The sequence below is a fragment of the Pezoporus occidentalis genome, unplaced genomic scaffold (genome assembly GCF_034315485.1).
Source record: "Pezoporus occidentalis ecotype Australia unplaced genomic scaffold, CSIRO_AGI_Poc_V1 ctg49, whole genome shotgun sequence".
Lineage (NCBI taxonomy): Eukaryota > Metazoa > Chordata > Aves > Psittaciformes > Psittacidae > Pezoporus > Pezoporus occidentalis.
Window position 1 is genome coordinate 2,284,803 of NW_026915824.1, and position 20,552 is coordinate 2,305,354.

At 36.9% G+C, this 20,552-nt stretch overlaps 2 protein-coding genes and 2 long non-coding RNA genes across 9 annotated transcripts in view; 2 read left to right on the forward strand and 2 right to left on the reverse strand.

The window, feature by feature from the left end:
• Window positions 1–1,490: 1,490 nt before the first annotated feature.
• GIMD1 (GIMAP family P-loop NTPase domain containing 1) lies at window positions 1,491–6,701 on the forward strand. 2 transcript variants are annotated; one of them, XM_062636655.1, is made up of 3 exons: window positions 1,491–1,599; window positions 3,506–3,921; window positions 6,389–6,701. In XM_062636655.1, exons 2-3 carry the CDS (start codon window positions 3,529–3,531, stop codon window positions 6,659–6,661), a joined length of 666 nt encoding a protein of 221 aa, XP_062492639.1. In that variant the 5' UTR covers window positions 1,491–1,599; window positions 3,506–3,528; the 3' UTR covers window positions 6,662–6,701. The 2 variants fall into 2 exon arrangements, with proteins under 2 accessions (XP_062492639.1, XP_062492640.1); XM_062636656.1 differs by having other exon boundaries at window positions 3,506–3,789.
• LOC134173007 (uncharacterized) lies at window positions 2,835–3,510 on the reverse strand. The gene is made up of 2 exons (XR_009968098.1): window positions 3,038–3,510; window positions 2,835–2,960 (listed from the first exon to the last, which is right to left on the reverse strand). It is a non-coding gene; the product is annotated as an uncharacterized LOC134173007 (long non-coding RNA).
• Window positions 6,702–8,480: 1,779 nt separating the features above from the next.
• The window catches only part of AIMP1 (aminoacyl tRNA synthetase complex interacting multifunctional protein 1), a 35,440-nt gene continuing 23,368 nt past the window's right edge, over window positions 8,481–20,552 (reverse strand). For all 4 annotated transcript variants that reach the window (XM_062636678.1, XM_062636676.1, XM_062636679.1 and 1 more), the window contains 3 exons: window positions 17,257–17,468; window positions 11,845–12,013; window positions 8,481–8,723 (listed from right to left, as the gene is read on the reverse strand). In XM_062636678.1, the coding sequence (XP_062492662.1) occupies window positions 8,557–8,723; window positions 11,845–12,013; window positions 17,257–17,468 (548 nt within the window). In that variant the 3' untranslated portion in view covers window positions 8,481–8,556. The remainder of the gene's footprint in view (window positions 8,724–11,844; window positions 12,014–17,256; window positions 17,469–20,552) is intronic.
• LOC134173022 (uncharacterized) lies at window positions 9,310–19,896 on the forward strand. Of its 2 annotated transcripts, none has more exons than XR_009968103.1 (3): window positions 9,310–9,679; window positions 11,529–11,601; window positions 19,685–19,896. It is a non-coding gene; the product is annotated as an uncharacterized LOC134173022 (long non-coding RNA). The 2 variants fall into 2 exon arrangements; XR_009968102.1 differs by lacking the exon at window positions 19,685–19,896 and adding an exon at window positions 17,168–17,337.

Here is a 20,552-nt window from a genome sequence, read left to right on the forward strand (position 1 = left end):
CATTAGCAAATGAAGGAACCTTGCTACTTTATATATAAATATAGGCTTGATACACAAAGACTGTGCACAGGATTGAGCCGCAAGCCTTTTCACAGTGGAAACAATCAGTAGTTGCCTTGGCTACACATGCAATACAGGAAAAGATTTAATGTTTCACCTCTCATCAGGTGAAGCTCAAGAGCAGGAAACTGTCTGAAAACAACTAACTTGTCTATCAATGTAGTCAAAACCACCAAGCAACAAAATTATTACATATCCATCTGGAGCCAAGTAACAAAACCAGTGAATTCTTTCATGATGAATGATGCAAATTTACACAAGGAGGATGTGAAGGCACCATTAACTCCTGCTAAAGCACTAGCTGTGCTTGTGGTACACAGCGGAAGACAACAGGCTTCTAGAGCAATTCAAGTCTCTCTCCACTGCTGTGGCAGGCAGGAACAGCCCTAGCACTGCAGTAACCCAATACTTACCGGTTCCCACAGAGAACTACATTTTGGATGACAGTATCACCAGCTGGACTGGCCTATCAAAACACCTTCCTTTTTTCCTCCCACCACAGACAGCCTAGTACCAGATTCCTGTTCTTACTGTAATGGCGCATACCTTAATACCTCTGGAGTAAACATGTGCTTCCACCCATCTGGGATTTAGAGCCAGAGAGGAGGTTTATCTAAACCCTTCCTTGTGAACAGACAAGGGCTTATTCCAATCTTTCATTTTATTGCTACAACCTGATAATTAATGCACAAATTCGTATTAATTTCTTCATTAAGGCATAGAAGTTTAAACCAATGACTTTCCCCCTTGTGCAAAATTGTCTAAAATGCAAGTGATAGGTTCTTACTGGACAGCCTTTTTATCCCTGGTTTTAATGCTACTATAGCATGGCAAAGAATTACACTTGCAAGAGAAATCATGGAATCACAGAATGGTTTGGGTTGGAAGGGACCTTGAGATCATCTAGACCCAAAACCCCTGCCAAATGTTTCAAGCTAACAAACCAACAGCTAACACATACGACTGGCAGTGGTGCAAGTCTTCAGTCTTCTTCCAGATTTCACAAATAATTTCTGTATTTTAATCCATTTTTTTTTTATTATTTTAATCTGTATTTGTTAGGCAAACAGCTTTACATCTGCATATGCTTTACATGGTACTTTGAAAATATTGCAATTATTAGTTCATTGAAATTATAAGAGAAAGTTCATCTGCTCTTCACATGCATATATGAACACCCATTCAAGAACACGCAACACAAAATAATCCCTGACCCTCCATTACCACTGTCACATTTAACTGATGGTAGAACAAAAGTAACTTAAAAAAAAATAAAATTCAAATTCAACTTCATACAATCACTAAAGTGATTGCAAAAAACGCATCTGCAGCTAAGTTGCAAAAAATCATTGCCAATTACTGACCAAACCTATTAAATGGAGATCTATTAGTAACAGATTAACCAGGTTAATGTGTACGTATCAGTCTCAGCATGGTACACTGCTGCTGTTAGTTTCAAAGTTCACATATGAACTTCTTTTTACACTGCACACATGGTTTGTGAAGTCTGAATGAAAAAGGAATTTAAGGGAAAATAAGGTAAGTGATATAATATGAAATTAATGTCATTATTTAAGCATAGACTGCTTACTGGAAAAAAAAAATAAATCCTTGATCACAGGAGGATGGGGCCAGGAGGGGGCTGGTCTCTGCTCCCAAGGAACAAGGGACAGGACAAGAGGAAATGGCCTCAAGATGCACCAGGAGAGGTTTAGATGGAGATGAGGAACAATTCCTTTCCCAGAGGATGCTCAGGCATTGGAACAGGCTGCCCAGGGCAGTGGTGAAGTCACAATCCCTGGAAGTGTTCACACACTGTTTAGATGAGGCCCTCAGTGCCATGGGTTAGGGGTGGCTTTGACAGTGCTGGGGAATGGTTGGACTTGATGATCTTAAAAGTCTTTTCCAATCTGGTTGATGATTCTATGATTCTGTGATTTAAAAAAGGAATACAAAACATGCATGACCACCACGTCATATTACTATGCTACAGAAAAAGAATACAATGCATATCCAGACTGATGAATAACTGATGACAACCATTTCATAATGTGTCTTTTTTTAAAAGGTATTCTTAGTAAAAAAAAAAAAAAAAAAGTAAATTGATCATTGAAAAATCCACAAAAACCTTACTTGAATTCAGTAGGAAAGATCATAATGCTACAAAATTAGTATGTTAACAGCTCTTTTATGTTTGGCTTTGTACTGAAGTTATTTCAGAAAGATTGATTTGGGCATGGGCTTAATATGAGGGAGAAAGCTGGAACTGCATGTGCAAGAATCTAAATAAACTAATCACATGAAATCCCATTCTAAAATTATTCAGGATCTCTTTGAGTGCCTAAACATAGCATGTTAAAAAAAAAAACAAAACAAACCACAAACAGCAAACGCCACAACAAAACAATAAACCACCAACAAAAAAACCCCAACTTTCTCAAGTTCAGGTGCCACTGACAACTTGAAACCAACTACTTCTTTGCCAATAGTTTTCCATATTAGAAACACCTCTGAATTTATTTAATCAGTCAGTATTCCTGTTAGACAATTAACATGCACCAAAACCCCTTCAGATACTAGATTACAAAAAAGTACAAAGAGAACAAGAGTATGCATTTATAAACAATTACAGTAACTGGAAATTATACCCATCACTCATCCCCATCCACCAGTCTACGCTTTTCCACTGACTGCACTGTAAGTCTAGAGGTCTGTACAGTTGCAAAGTCTTGATTTCATGTGGGGTTAGAACCTGCAGCATTGGTATTTCAGCCTTTTCATTAGGACATACTTCTAACATTTATCTACATCAGAAAGCACTTTCAAATTACCATCTATTTCAAATTCAGTGGTAGCTGATCAAAGACATACTCTAAGCTGTTCTCTCCTGTGAAAAAGTGCTCCTTCCTTGACTATCCAATTTTTTTCCTAAAAACTAAGTAAAGATTTACTTCTTGAAACACGGTCACTTAATAACAGCAGCAGATGTCACCATTCTCTCCTTCCTCCCCTAGCTTTCCTCCTTTTCATTACCAACTCTATCTGCATGCTGATCCTGTTTTCCATGGTTGTTTCCTAAGTCCTTCCTTCCTGTTGCTCTTCCTTAGCTTTATCTGCTTTGCTTGTTCCCCAAACACTTCTCACACCCAATTGTTTCCCAGCTCTTCAGTTTCTGCAAGTGTATGCGCGCAGCCTGTTAGGTTGCTCTTGTACCTGTGACACCTTCTGTGGGGTCTTGTTATTTTTAAGAAGCAGACTAAGAAGGGCAGCAAAGAGCTGTCTTTGGATCAGGCAGAGGTATACGTGCTGTACTTCATGTCTAGCTACACCACACACTCCTTAAACATTTCAAGCAGGGCATGACACTCAAAAGATACTGAATTTTGCATTTTTTTTCTGGATCTTCTGAAACAGCTCATGTTATTTGTTCTTCACCTAATGACAGGTTTGGGGATAAAAGCACAGAAAATGCCAGGCAGCAATGAGATGACCATCAACCTTCTTGTCCTTGGAAGAACTCAGAGTGGTAAAAGTGCTGCTGGGAACAGCCTGCTGGGCAGCTCAGACTTTAAGAATTATTGCTCTCCAAGATCTGTGACTACATGCTGCAGCCTTGGCCGCAGCTGCTGTATTTTGGGAATTATACGTAGAAATGGCAGTGAGCTAGCTCTCCGTGTTCGAGTACTTGACACTCCAGGCTACCCTCACAGTAGTCTGAGCAAAGAGCAGGTGAGAGACAGAGTGAGCTCAGCCCTGGCTCACCACTTCGGGGAGGAAGGCCTGCATCTCGCTCTCTTGGTCCTCAGGGCTGACTTGCCTCTGTGTCCGGATGAAAGCTATCATACAACTCAGTTCATCCAGGTAACAAATTAATAGTCACTGCCCTAATGGCAACTCTTCTATCTTGAGGTGGCAATAGCTAGGAAAGAGTTGACTGCAAAAGTGAAATACAGAAGTGCAGCTGAAAACATTTCCTGAAACAGCATTCACAACTCCCAACACCACAGCTACACTTACCACACTAACACTGGAAATAGAGAGGCCAAAACTGTTCTCCTTGTGCATGGGCTTTTTTACTTTTCAAAGAAAGTTTTTCTCTCAGCAATCAGTTAAAACTTTATCATGAAAGTTCTAGCTGATTGAAAAGCTTTTAAAGAAAGCAAAAATCAGGTTACCTCACCCTCCTGCACTCTCTGTAGACAAAACGGAGCAACAGGTCCAAAATCCCACAGAAAATCTGACTGACCTGACACAAGGATGCTCAGCTCTGTCCTGCACTGTCACTACTGCTGTATCTGTAAGACAGAACAACTAGAAAGTTACCATGAATTTATTCATAAACGAAAAAAGATGCCAACAAATAGATAGTGCTCAGCTTATCTATCTGATCAGATGAACTACTTTTGGACTATTAATGACAACAGAAAGGGTTTCAGTTGTTGCCAAAGTCACATTATGCTTTGCATCTGTCTTACACTAACAAACTTTATAAACATCTTTAGGACGAAAAGGACTTTCTGGTTCATCAAATCTTATCACCCGCTGTAACTGGTATTACCTAAATACATCTATAACATATATATGTAGTTAAAAATATATCAACATATACATATAGACATAGAAAAACCGCTTTCAAGTGTTTCGATTTGCTCTTCTGTTACTTTCTGATTACTCTTTATTGGTAGGCTACTCCTCACTTTTCCAGTAGTTTGAGAGTTGGTTCTAATTTCAACACTCTTACTCATTATCTGTTTACATATACTTGTTTTCAGTGTTACTCTTTTCCCTTATACAGTTCTCCATCTCTCTGTACTTCATGGTATTAAAGAGCAGCATTTACTCAAACTATTTTTACTCTAAGCCAATGAAAAATCATCATGTTCCTCAGTTTCAGACTGTTCTGGATCAAGTCCATGTGGGCATTAAAAGCATAAGAGATGCCACTATGCCTTTTCTCTTTAAACGGACCCTTAAAACCCATACTGGAAAGAAAGCATGTTTAAAAATGATGATAAAGCAACACTTCTGTTTCATGATTACAGCTTGCTCTCAGCACATATAATGGTCAGCTTTTTAGTTACTTTCCACTTAGCAGACCAGATGCTGTGATTTCCTCAGCCACAACCAGGGCAGGGCAGCTGCCTGGATGTCGGGAATAGGAACTCTGTACTTTTATTGGTTATGTTTCAGTATGTCATTCCAAAAAGACATTAGCCTGAAGAGTACCTTTAGCAATCAGGAGTTTTCACAACGTTCCGCTGCAAATTACAGATGGCGTATCAGTGAAGATAACACAGCCTAATGAATTCAGAGTGGTGGATACTGACTTCAGAACATTAGCATTGAGTGTGAGTCCTCAGCAAATCAAGGCACTATCCTTTCTTTCCAAAACTGATAACGCAACACATCCTTAGACAGCTTACCTCAAAAATTTGTGTGGGTACAATTTTTTTTTTACCCTAGTGTCTAAAACAGATTAATCACTATCAATACACAGTTTTTTCTAACTCCCTGCTTACCCTGGAAGTAGAAAGGTATACTTTAAATCAGTTTTATGCACCTTGGTATTTAGGCTACAGTTAAGACCTTTGCAAAGTGGACTTTATTCCAAGTAGGTTCCTTGTCACACATGGGCGTTAGCATGATTGCACTGAAGTTGTAATTTCATTTACGTCCGCAAATGAAAGCCTGAGCACTTATTGCCATTAAAATTTTCTATACTCATTGCAAAAAGCAGCTTGTTTTCTCCATTCCCCTCCATCAGATGAACCACAGTGGTTAGACAAATTCTCTGGCCCACAGCTCAGATTGATGCATTTGATTTGTGATTGTCCTGAATTGCTGAGAATAGTTCAATTTTACAGGATGCAGCTGGAACTGCAGTTGGTCCTATGTATAAATTCATCATTTATTTTTTCAACACAAGGTAATTTGGTGATTTTGAAACGCAAATTTCAAATACCTGTAAAAACTGTAGAAATATGGATATGAGGAAACTAAAGATTTAAACAAATGTGTGACACAGCTAAACAACCATTTTTCCTTATTTACATAGACATTTTTTAACTGGAGAAATATTATTCACATCTGTAGCAAGAGAACAAAGAACTGCTAGCACTGCACAAACACATATTTCTACTTAAAATGGATGTCAACGTCTTGGGAAGGTGAAAAAACCCAAAAAATTTCAGCAACTCAGATAGCATGAACTGGATTACTGCCAGGAAAAGAACATGTAGCTGGTCTGTTAATGCCGAAGTATATGAGGTGGCAGTGGGTAAGAGGAACAAGGAAAGATAACTATTTAGGATTTGTTTTTTTATTACAGGAACTTCTGGGTCCCACATGGAATGATTTCACTGCAGTTCTACTTACTCATGCAGACAAGGCAGAAGAGGCTGGATTCAGCGAGGAAGAATACTTGCACAGTGCCTCAAGTACCCTGTTGTCACTTTTGAGCTCAGTACAGCATAAATACCTCTTCCTAGACAACCATAAGAGCATAATTAAAGAGGAAAGAGCTACTGTCTTAAGAAAGCTCTTGAATTTTATAAAACAAAATAATTATCAAAAGCTTCCACTTAAACATAACAAAGCATAAAATTAGCTTTCAGGTGCTCATTTGTCTATTTGCTATAGCAGGTACTGGAACTGGAAAAGCCAACACCCATATAAAATACCTCTGAACAGCTGGAGATGTCTCCTTAGATTACCAAACTACTTGTCCTTCAGAGTACCTCACACTAGTGCATCCACAATCGTAGCTTCAAACACAAAATTCAAACAAGCTAGTGCTCTAAATCACAGTCCTAATATACATGTAGTCACAAATCAGATTTTATTCTCCACCAAACTATATACTGCAGTTCTTACAGAACACTGATCTGGAAAATAAAAGTTAAAAATGAACATTCAGACTGCTTCTTCAAGTTTTCAGGAGTTTCTCTGAATTCCAAAGTTTGTGAAGAGCTTTCAAGTATTAAATGCTAAGTTTTAAATACTGTAAAAGTACTTCTTTACCCTGAGTAAGAACTAGTTAGAATTGAGATTCTGAACTCCAAGAAGTTTGTTTAATACGACATTACTGGCTATGTAGTTTACACAGCAGATAAAATAGCTCCTATGTGCTTAAGACTATTCAGCACATTTAAAGAACCAATACTCTTGCTTATTCCCCGATGCATGAAAAATTAATACAGTTTACAGGCACATACAAAAATCATCTGAAAAATAAAACCATTCATCTCTTCTTTTGTGCCTGTTCCTTTTAAGTTATTGTCATTTTGTTTTACCAACCAGTTTACTGGATGAAGTTCAAAGCCTACAAAATCAGAGTGGCTATATGTTTTTTATTTCAGTGGTTAAAAAAGCACTTACTGTTTCAGTGGTTAGACAGTAAGCAGTTAATTAAATATTACATGCCAAAGTATCTGAACTATCTCTAAAGATTTACTTCAAAAGTTTATTGTAAATTGATCTAAAATAGTTATTTTCAGATTATTAAAAGGCAGGAATTAAAAGAAGCAATTTGAGGCTATTACCACAGCAACAATGGCTACTTGTACTACATTATTATGGAATAATTCTAATAGTAACAACTGAAGAAACTATTTCTGTTTTATAAATAATTTATATATATATACACATATATATATATTTTATAAAATATCACTGAGTAAAAACACATTAAAACAAAACAAACCTAAAAAAATTCAACTCATTTTATACCTGTCGGGGCACTGGAAACAGATATTTTTATGATAGTGTTTGACTAGCTCTGGCAGTCCATCTGCTCTTCATTCTTTTGGAAGGAAATATGAAAATGGACTAGATAGATAAATAACTGTTATAGCAAAATGACAGTTTTGATCTTACTAACATGGTAACTTAATTGTGGGACAAGAAATTACACCTATTTGTCTATTTAGGGCACAAAGGGTCATAGTTTAATCTTCCCCTTACAACTGTCTGCAGACTACTGAGACAACACAGCCAAGAACAAATTTGCAGAAGTTTATAATATATGTGAAAACTGCTTATATAAAGACGAGAAAAACTATTAAAAGGTAACAAGAAGAATGAAGATAACCATGGTCTTTACTGACCAACTGCTAGTCCTGCACCTCTTGGAGAACAGTTAGCACAAAAGGAAGATGGCAGAAATTTTTCCTTATTGAGATGCTCTTGCTCCATAGAGCATCTAAACCTTTTAGCTGTCCAGAAAATATGCTTGCCTACCTGTATTTCTACCATGAACAAGCCTTGTCAATGAAGTCTTGAGCACTGAGTGGTTAATGACCGTTGACAATACTTAACCTCAAGGACAGTAAGCATGGTGAATGTGTGAAGTGTGAAAGTGTTGAAGCATAACACATTCTGTACCCTCTGGAAGAGCAGTCAAACAAAAAGGGTATTAGCCATGCATTTCATGTTTTTTATTGTGCTTGCATTACTTTCCATCTCAACATCTAAAAAAAGTTTCTAACAACCATTTATTTATTTAATTCCGCTGTTTGCCATGGTCTCTGCCCTGCAGACTCCTTTTCCTTTCACTTCAAAAGGAACTCCTTTGTATGTAGCAACACACTGGTCATTGGTATGAAGATCAGGTTGAATCTGCTCCCAAATCTTCTTCTTGGGATTAAGTTCCTTCTCAGGATCTCCTGTTTCAAAACAAAGAATAACCTAATAGCACACAACACAGAAGGCAGAGCAAAAGATCTATTTATGCAGGCTGTCACAGATGTGTACATAACTTCACCACCTACACTTTTTTTTGGGGGGGGGGGGGGGGGGGGGATGGGGAACAGGGCCAGAGGGAACCCACAAACATTACCAACAATTCTCAGAATGAATACTTTTAACTGGAACTAGGGATATTCTAGGAAATATCTCCAGAACATGTCTCAAAATGCTGCTTTTTCAGGGGGAAGAAAGGTTTTAAGTAACAGACTACAAATACTGTCAAAAAGAAGAAAAAAAATCATTGCTGGCTGTTGATTTACACAATTCACTAGAGACCAAAGGGTTCCTAAGAATTAAGTAGATGTGGACCATAGAAATATACTACTCACCTGTGTTGACACAGGTTTGTCAACATCTTAAATTAATATTTAAGTGCATTTGGCAGGTGCCCTTACAGTTGAGAAATATTGAACTTTGTCAAAAATAGTCCAAAATTAGGATACTGACGCAAAATCTTAGCCCCGAGTTTCAACACTGTTCTTCTTTTTGTACTATTTGATGGTGCTTAAAATAACAGCATTAGCAATCAGCTTGTATTTCAGCAATTATGGCCTCAGTCTCTGCAAGTTTCAGTTCCCTGTTGCTGTGTACACACCCTGGTAAGCTACAGAGCCCCTAGAGGTATCGACAGTCTAACTACATTACCAAATCTAATTATTTAAGAATCTCTAATGACCACAAGCCAACTATAAGGCTACATGGACTTCAATGTATGTGTTTCCAGTAGCTGTTTGAAGTTCATTATTGCTTGGTGTATTCCGGACTGGATGACCACAGGCAGTCAAATGAACTACTCTCATTCCTCCTGTGTTATTGTTTTTCTCCTTCAGATATTTTCAATGATTCAATCTACTCATTCTCAATGCTTCCAAAAGTAAGTTACTTCTGCCTGTAGAGAGGTCTAAATTCTGTAACTTCTATATCTGTAACTGTGTAAGAGAAGTAGACCAGGCCAGATTTCTCCGTTAAGTAGGCTAGCCTTGCTAGAGCAAAATTCAATAATGCAGCTGAGTTATTTCACAACCACAGTGAAATTAATATTTAAAAGAAAAATCAGTAATACCATTAGTAAATTAAACATTTAGAGCTAACTGTGCATTTTAACAAAAGTAAAAATCCTGCTTAATGCTCAAGTTCATAAGCAAAGACAGACTTGGACTTAGACTAAAGTGAATGCATACAAACTAATAAAATCATTAAACAGAATGTCAAATGATCTGTGCATTTCTTTCCCCCTCCTTAAATATAAAAAGCAAGCAAATTTTTTTAGTAAGAAAAGAACCCTGACTTTTATTATATAAACCATGCTTTGGATGTTTCATTGGAATCCTCTGTCAAGCTCCCTTGGGATCTGTGGTGAGCTCATATTAGATTAGCATAGGCACCAATTTTAAATATTACCAGAGCTTTAGGCTGTGCATTTGACTATGAATTCTCCTCATTGCATTCCTTCTTCCCAGAAAATATTCTTTAGAAGGGTTTCCATAACTAAATTTAAATTTGTACAGGCTTAACAAGCTTCTCACTCTCTTTACACAAAAAGAAACAAATAAGAGGTCGCAAATTTTGTTACACGTCATTCAGTTTGGCAGTTTAAATATTACAGAAGAATTTCCCATAATAAACAAGAAACCTCTCTGCTTTGTAACAGCTCAATAAGTACTGAAAGAATGTGTAAGAAGGGGCAAAAAGTTGGGGTGATGTATGTGACCTTATGAAAAATTAATACCACTTAGCTGCTGTGTGTTACAACTATACAACTGAAGGAAAGCATCTGTCCTCCAAAGCTTTAATTAAAGAAACCTGTTAAATACAGACTAACCACTGCACTCCACTTCTAGCACTTTCTATTTTTTTAAAGAGATAATTATTACTAAATTGCCAAGGTTTCTTAGACCAGAATCATTACTTTATTACATAAATAAGTAACAGATATATGAGTCCTGTGACATTTTTGCATTGAAGAGTTTTGTCAAAGTGTCAGTTATACTGCTATTAGAAAGCAGATTTGCCAGTTAGCTGTGAAATCTCCAAGAATTATTGCTGCCTTACAGCAGTTACTGTGTGGGAGGGTGTAGTGTTTACAGACATATAATGGAATAATTTTTCAGTGGCTCATAAATTGGACCACTGAAGGAGGACAGAAATTTGGTGAAGTTCTTAATACAACAAAAAGTCCAACAGATCTTGAAGATTCATGTATTGGAGTATACAACAGTGTCAAGTCCACTTAAGGGCAATAACATAAAACAAACAGAAAGGAAGACTCCTCCAGACAACGGCATTCCTTACCAAATCATTTCCCTATGATACTCAAGATAGTTCTAGGAAAACCTTCAAGTCTGCAGAAAAAAGTCCAATTGCTTTGAATCAAGACGCCATGTGTTTACTTTGACTAAAAGGACCAAGGAATATTAGCCTGTATCTCATGAATACTTTTTTATGGTAGAAAGAGAAGGCTTAAAAATAACTTGACTCCAGGCTGCTTGATGGACAGCTGCATATGTTTTAGAGTTGCTTTATTGTTGCTGCTGCTGCTTCTGTTGCTTCATAGGCTTTCATACTTCAAACTAAAATAAGACCCAGCTGTCCTTTCAATTTTAATTTCAAGGACTCGAACCTTTATGCTTTAAAATAACTTGATCAGAATGTAAATGTTTAATTACAAATACTGAAATTAAATGACATCTGACATAGCAAGGATTTTACCCGCCTCATTACAGTACTATGAAGTGCTAGACTGCCTTCAAGGAGATATCAAACTGATCAGAAGTTGATAATTACTTGGACAAAAAGGTAAGTAGCATAAAACCTTAGTCTCTAGCTAAAAGAAATTAAAACCAAACCAAACCCCCCAGGTGACTATTTGCAATCCTTTATTTGTACAATATTAGTATGCTAATAATAAAATAGTTTGAATATAACTAAACCAGAAAACTTCAACAACAAAAAAAAAATGCAACCAGCTTTAAAATACTATTTTATCTGCTTCAGCACTGAGGTCAGCCATTTTCTCCACTTTCCCAGATACCTACTTACCAGGAAAACCATCAAAAGTGATTCTATCTCCAGGTACTGCCCCGGGTGGGGGAGCCAGAATTTCCACTTTTTCTGGGGAGCTGGCACACATCACCATTGCCTGAGATACTACTCCTCTCATCTTTGCAGGCTTCAAGTTACAGAGTAGTATTGCCATTCGATTCTGCATCTTGGGGAAGAAAACGGAAGGATGTGAGAAGTTAAATGCCATATGCTTTTGGAGATTCCAAATATTTCATTACAGCAAAAGAACCACAATGAAGATACGTTAATATGGACAACAAACACAGAAACAGATGTACAGTTTTAATGCCTGGACACCAGTAACAACAATTAAACCGCTTGAGAGTTGGCCAGGGAATAATGGAGTAATTGCTGAATTGTGACATACTTATGGAAATACAAAACATGCAGTTCAGAAATCCCCAAACCAGGCAATGCATTTCACCCACATTCCATCTTTACTCGTTCTAGATCATCACTTCAGTCTACTTTCAATATAGGAAAATCAACCAAGCAATTTCCATTTAATATTAATAGTGAAAAAAAACAACCCAACAAACAAACGGACAACCAAAAAAAACAACACCAAAACCCATCCTACAAATTAGGCTAGCTCACAGTTAAAAATTTCAAAGTGTGTACTGGAAACATACAGGTGTTTCACATAATCAGTTCACTTGAATCTTAAATATTACTTGTTTAACCCAAATGGTTTGAATTACTTTTTTAGCCATTAAATATGGCTGCGTATACTGTGCACTGCAATTTGTTAAAACTGTAACACTAGTTATCTTCCTTTACTGTTTTATTTTAATAAAAATAATAAACCAGGGAAAACATACTTGGTTAGGGGAAACTGCCACACTTAGGCCTAAAAAACAACACGTTTTCAATAAAAATTAAATAAAAAATTTAGAGAGAGACAGAAAGTAAGAAGCCTTAATGCCCACACTCTTACTAAAGATCTATTTCTCGATTTTGGTCTTTCTGCATTACAAAATGAAAGTTAAAAAAAAAACCCTGCAATATTAATACTTGATCATATTGTGTTTTATTAAGTATTCTGATTATACCATATTTTCAAAGTAAAACAATTTAAAAGAAAAAATATCAATATCCAAAATGAAACAGTTACAATAACAAGCTGATCTTGCATAAACTTTAAGGAAGCCCATTGACTGAAACTTTCTTAAATTACTGCTACACAAGAAATGGCTGTAAGATGCCAGCGACACTGAAGTGCAAATTGTAGATATTATCTATCACTGAATAAAAATTGGCAAATAGATAAATAGAGTAGAAGAAACAAGATTTCTGCATTTGGTACTCAACTTTAGTTTTGACTAATTGGAAAAAAATTCAGAATTCAGAGCATTGCTTTTTTATTACAGATTATACAACTAACAAAACCAGACTATTAATACAGAAATGGAGATCATCATCTTCAGCAAACTAACATGAGAAAAAAAAACACTAGCATCACATCACTCCCTCCTCTCCAATCAGTGGCCCAAATGTTTATATATATTGCATGATATTTTTGTATGAGAAATAGATTACTATTACAAAATTAAGAAGTATTTATAAACATTTCAAAGATACACATTATTCCATCACTTTTACCTCAAATGCTTTTGAAAAACTGCTCTAAACTAAGATTCACATTGATTTCACAAATTAATGGTAAAAAACCCACAAGGTTAATTTTTATAAAACAAAAAGAAAATCCCACCCCAAGATGGTCAGCCAAAAACATAACTCTGCTATTTGAAGGGTGGTTTTTTGCTCTTTATTATAAATGGCTCAATTTTTAAGCCTGTCTTCAGATAAATGACAATTCCTTAAGAACAGAGAAAAAAAGAAACTTGACCTGAACAAGTGCTTCCTGACTGCAAAAGTTTTCGGTTGTTGTGGGTTTCCAGAAAACACAGGATTGATTACAATAACAACAGCTCTGTGTTCAGGCATTCCTTCTGTCAAGGAAGCTGATGTTTGGGTGTCATTCTATCTGCACTGCTCTTAGGAGATCTTTATACAGTAAATGATAAGTTAAACCCTGAAAAGCAACAGCTACAAAGGGTCATATCCTGTAATTCTACTGATGACCACTCTCTGTAACCACAAAAATTAGAGGAACATATAAGCAACCTAGTTTTTCAAAGCTAAGTGTAAAAGTAAATTTGGGAGTTTCCTGACAGATAGATAAGATTGGGCAGAAAAAAAAATAAAGAAATCTGACTCCCATTATGTGAAAAGTTCTATCAGAAATACAGGGAGTTACTGAAAGCAGCTGAAGGTGACACAGATAGTGTGCTTCCTTCTGCATATCTCTTATTATCCAGTAAAGTAAAACTATAGGGTAAATCTCTACACTTAAAAGGAAACAAATAGAAGCGAGTCTTTGTCTACAGGGAACTGATAAGGCTTTGATAGCTCAGGACATGTTTGATACATAAATGACCTGAGACTCAGCAAAGGATATTCAAATGTTATCTCCTTGAAGAAATAGTAACAATCACTGTTGGCCTTCCAAAGAGCCTTTTGTTTCAGAAATCCAGGAACTCCAAAACTGACAACTAGTGATAAACTCATTTACTTTCGGCAAATATGTTAGTTGTGACAGTTTCTAAGGTTGTACGCACAGCTACTTCACATTCAGAATAAAATAATGCAGTTTCCCAACATGAATGAAGCACAGGAACTAAACCAAGGAAAAGTTAATCCTGAAGTTTACCATACACAAACCCCAAGACTTTACCCATACCCGTCTAACTTGTTAATCGGGTAGCTATCCTTCTCTATCTCAAGATCAGACAGTGTGCCAGACTGCAATGGCTAGTAAATAAGAGTTAAAACCAACACACTGATTGCTTTAAAACTAGAGCAAGCTGCAATGCTAACACCAACAAAAAGCCCTCCTTAATCTATTACATGCTTGCCTGCATCTTAAATTTTCCAGGAAATTTAATTTTGCCAGCAAAAGTAAGAAGCTTGGTTACACAGATTTCTATTTGTTTCATATCTGAAAAGAAACACAGTAGCATTTAATATACTTGAAGCCTAATGCCACAAAAACAGAGGAAAAATGGTTTAAGAAAGGTGTCTTCTATTACACAGAATGTGTCAATATGTTTACAATCATGCTGTAGCCACGGTTCTTTCTAATTTATAGAAAAATGTTTTCCATGCAGACTAGACAAGGAAAATCAGAAGGTCAAGAGTATGTACAAAGAACATAATTACCACTCTATCTAAGAAAAATAAATGTAAATTCCAGTACCATTTGCTAATTCCTGGGTGGACAACATTAACCCTTAAATAATGCTCTAGAAAGAAAAAAACATTAAGCCAATTTAAAAAGAAAGGAAAAGTTTATTGTGTAAAAATGAGACTATACAGTTCCTAACAGATATAGCTGTAATGCATTCTCTCACAAAGAATGGTTGCACGATAGCGTTTCTGATGATGACCTCTTCTCTTCTTGCTAGGTTTTAAGATACATGCCCTGCATTCTCATCCTTCATTTCAGAACACTGACATGAGCATCTCCTAGGTTAAAGGGGATTTCAGGGGAGAAAAAAAAGCAATACTTGAGAATGGTCTGTACTTCAAGAATAATTGCCCGAGACGGGTATTGATGCTAGGAGCACACAGAGATCCACTTCAAAAAGCCAGATGCAGTGACAGAAAAGCTGTCTATTCCTGCTGGCATTTCAGAATGTCCTCCAGTTGTTGTCAGCTGCTGCTGAAAGAGCCAGTATTAGCATGGTCCATCTTGTGCTTCAGTTCCATATCCCTGTTACCATCTGTACAAGAGATACTTGGGACTGCAACTTTTGACTTGGCTTCACCACCAGCAGTGGTGCACAAAAGCAGAATGTACGACACATGAAGTAGGCATGCAAGAAGTTTTCACACCCCTAAATAACTTGCACTGCATACCAAAATGTTAATGAAGATATACATTGTGCTTCTTAACCAAAAGTAAAATCAGATGGTACAAATACAACAAACACTGCTAAATTACATCAATCATAAATAGCTGATTTTTTTTTGTGAATTACACCCCTAGCCCTTGATCTGACTGACATATTTATATAAAAATCTGTACGTAGTTTCATGGCAGGCCTTCACGTCTTTGAACACTTAAAAAAACCACAAAAGATGGAAATTTGCCCCTAAGAATTTACTCTCTAATACAGACTTGCCGAAAACCAAACCCTGACACACAAACTAGCTGTTCCCAAAGAACGTGCAAAAATGATCCCTAATTCTTTTTTAATGAGTACTTTGGATTATTTTTTCCAGACAGAAAGCAGGTTCAAAAGAAAAGACTGGTACTGCCACTGTATTCTATACACTTCATGTTCCCAAGTTTATTTAGACAGGCTTTAAAGATGTTTTTCTACATACATACTTTGAGAGTTGACTTACAACTTGAGAGTTGACTGCTAGCAATTTGAATTTCTGTCCACTGCAAATCTAGTAACGGGACATTATCAGGTGTCAGCACAGAACAATTAGTGTATTTACTATTTTTTTTTCAGTTCAGTAACTTTCTGCATCATAACAACAATCACAATTTTAATTGCTTTCTGTACTTGCAGTCTTAACACAGGGACATGGCATTAATAAGGACTGAAAAGCCACCTGAGAAAATGCTGCTTTTCCACACTAAGATCAATTACTTCATGACCCGTTCCACAGTTGATCTATACAAAATCACTTTAACTGCCAAGACTGTATTTGAATTTAAAAGCAGCCTTCAGTAAATTCCTGCCTTCCATGAACCCTTTAGAAGGAAGGTTTCTCTAAAAGGAAAATGTAATCTTGAAGTATTAGATTGTTCCCAAGACATACAGAAACACAAAATGTATCTACTAAAAAAAGCAGAGAGGCAGACCCTATTCTGGACAAGAAAGTAAAAATACACATTTTTGAATTCCTGTTGTTTAAGCCACTCACTACCATCTAAGTCAAATTTACATGCGCTTTGCTTTACTGCATGCCAAACACTTCAACAGGCTATGAAGAAAGTTGGATGGCAAAGGTTTCAAAAGTTTGGCTGATAGCAAAATAATTTATTATGGGTTCTCTATTACATACTAGGAAACCTAAAGGGAGAGTCACATCTGTTTGGTTTAGGAGCCCACTGTGTATTAACGGCATCACAGAGGAGTCAGGACATGATCCCAGGACGGAAGCAGAAAGGAACTGATCAAGGGGAAGAGTACTCCTCTGTTTTCTGGCAAATGTTGTTCAGCGTTACTTGCGTTTGCATTTCACTTTTGTTTTTATGACCACAAAAATCTTTTAGCAGATGAAACACATCCTATAAACAACATGTTTATGAAGCTCTTGAGATACTTGAGGAATGGAAAAGATATCAGTAAATAATTTTGTCAATACCTGATCCAGAGAAACATGTTTCACTAAACCGCTGACAACAGTCCTTGGGCTTGCTTCACCAACATCCACTTCTTCGACATACAGAGTGTCTGCATCTGGATGCTTTTTGGCATTGATAATGCAGCCAACACGAAGATCCAGTCGAGAAACATCTACAGGTTTTGCATCACTACTTCCAGCAGCTGGCTGCTGTTTCTTCTCCTTCTTGTCACCTATTAAAGAAAGTTTAGCTCATGAAATAAACATTTAAAAAAGCATAAATAATGTATATGACTATTGCAAAGGAAAGCAAGGTACAATCTGAGAAACAAGTGTAAGTGCAAAACACAAATGAAGAGTAAAGCGTTAGCACCTTTATTACTAGTTTCCAGTAGAGAATCATACAATCCTATCATGGCTTGGGTGTGACAGGACCTTAAAGATCATGGAGTTCCAACCCCCTGCCACAGGCAGGGCCACCTTCCACTAGACAAGGCTGCTCAAAGCCCCATCCAACCCGGCCTTGAACACTGCCAGGGATGGGGCAGCCACAACTTCTCTGGGCAACCTGTGTTAGGGTCTCACCACCCTCATAGTAAGTATTTTTTTCTTAATATCCAATCTACATCTCCCCTTTATCAGTTTAAACACATTCCCCCTTCTCCTGTCATGACATGCCCTTGTAAAATCCTTCTCCAGGTTTTCTGTAGGCTCCCTTTATGTACCAGAAGACTATTACAAGGTCTCCCCAGAGCCTTCTCTTCTCCAAATTTAACCACCCCAATTCTCTGAGCCTCTCTTCAAGAGCAGCCCTTCAAGATGACCTTAGCTAACATTCTTTACTATCCAAATATACTAGTGTGCGAAAATGCTCATGGCTTACGAGGTTCCACTGATGCAGAGTCTTTATTCTATGGCAACACAAGGGTTTATTATTACCTACACATGCTGTTAGTATAAAACATCAATGAAGCAACACTCCCCATACTTAGCTGCTTTAGATATTCCTTTCAAGATGAGCAAATTACATCTAGTTTGTATATAAGACTGTCCTGTTTAAAAGTTATTCAAATTTGCTTAACAACTATAACCTCCATGGGCCTAAGACACATCTAAGAAAACTGACTTAAAATAAGCATATTCTGTTATTCCTTTAAGCAAGACAGCTTACTCGTAAACTAAACTCCCTTTCTTACAGAGCAAAAGAGGAAAAAGTGGACAGCATATAATTTTTCATTATCCTTGCTCTATTAGAAGCTTGAAATTACACACTACATTCAGAAAAATACTGCTTTTTTATTATTAACATAAGTGGTAGCTCTTTAAAAACATTTCAGTTCATATACGACGAATAAAAAGCTCTGGTGTTTATTAATCAAATTGTAATGTAATTAAGATTAATAAAACCAGTCATATTCATAATAATTGAAGAGAAACTGAAAAAATACCATCAAAATACTTAACAATTAATGTCTGTAAGATAATTTCAAAAGACCTGCTATCTTTATCCTTGGTGTCATTCTTCCCTGTTCTCCACTTCATGACATTTCTCTATAATACACAACTGGGAGGAGTGGCTGACCCGCCAAAGGACCATGGTACCCTCCAGAGGTAACTGAGCAGGCTGGAGAAATGGGCTGACAGAAACCTCCCTAGGAAGTCCTCAAGGCCAGGGTGGACAGGTCCTTGAGCAAACTGGTCTAATGGGAGGTCTCCCTGCCCACGGCAGGGGTATTGGAACCGGATGATCTTAAGGTCCTTTCCAACCCAAACCATTCTATGATTCTATGATAATCATCTGGAGCCAAATAAATCAGTTTTTAGCACCCTATTTATTTCACTTCAGAGAAATGTAGTCTGTCACAAAATAAGGAAAAGAGCAAAGCATGTCTGTACACAGCATACGTATAGATGTGCAGAAAACATCCACTTCAGTGTTGCAGGCTAAGGAGAGAACAGCACTTGTCTGGCCTGTGTTGGCATCAGCCCAGGATCAATATCCAGAGACGCCTCACAGATGAGGTTTGCAAGCTGAACAAGGACAATGGGAATAACCAGAGAGGAAACATATGAGATGGGTGACAGAAAGCAAAGGGATTTGAGATAGTGCATAATTTCATCAATTTCAAGACTGAAAAACAAATTTTATTAGTTACTTTTTTAAATACTACACCTACAACAGATGTTTAACTGCCCAGAAATAACCTGTGTAGGGCTACTAGTTAATGTTCTTACCGTATTTCACCTTTTCCCAAATACAGTCACTGGAAGGAAAAAGCCAAACAGACTGCTTTCCAAATTTAAGCTACTTATGCAAAACGAGAGGAAACAACACAAGAAAGTTTAATTTTTCCTTACCAATTACATGCTTGCTCTGCAGCCACTGAATACTTGAAGAAAATAGTTAATTGCCTGATATGACATATGGCCTCTGCTTTTATATTTACAGCCCTGTGGAATATTGATGTGTCAAAGGCTGCAGTACATCAAAAGAAACGAAGAAGCTTATAAGTCTGCATATAGCTCACTAGAAAAATCAGAGACACAGCACCCTATCAGCATAATATCCAAACTGTGAAAAGCTGTACAAATCAATTCATAGTAAATAAATAATAACTTGCCTAAGAGAATGATTCCAAAACATCAGTTTAAATCACAAAGATAGACATCTGTATTTTTGTGCAAGTGTAACAGACATCTATCTTTTCTTCTATTAAGAGAGTTGGTTAAAAAAAAGTCAATACAGACAGCTAAAAGAGAAAAGGAGGAGGAAAGGTGTTAGGAAGGCTACTATCCTTCTCCTACATTTACTCCCTGTTGACCAAACTAGATTATGTTATCTGCCTATGTGCTTACCCCAGTACACTTACTCTTAGCCACACAATTTCACCAATGATGACAGGGATGCATTTGATCTAAAGGAACTTCACTACCTGTAAGAATTTTCCAGGAATAATAAAAAAAAAAAAAACAAAACAACCCAAAACTAACAACAACAAAACCCTTAAAAAAAACAAAGAAAAAAAAAACAAAAAAAAACCTGCATACTTTTTTTGCAGAAAATGGCAATTTTGCACTCTTCCTTTAGTATTATGTTATGCTCCCACTGTTTGCAATAGATTTTGCTGAGCTCATCTTCACCTTTTGCTTGCAGTGTTTCCATAGCAGAAAAAAATTCTAACTAAGCCTCAGAACAGAAAGCCAGTCTGCCAAACTTCTCTAAGTTTTGCATCCTCATCTTCATCCCACCTCCTTCCCCCTTTTTATTCCCGCCCCCCCCTTTTGTGTGTGTATTCTGATTTTGCTTTTTTCTGCTG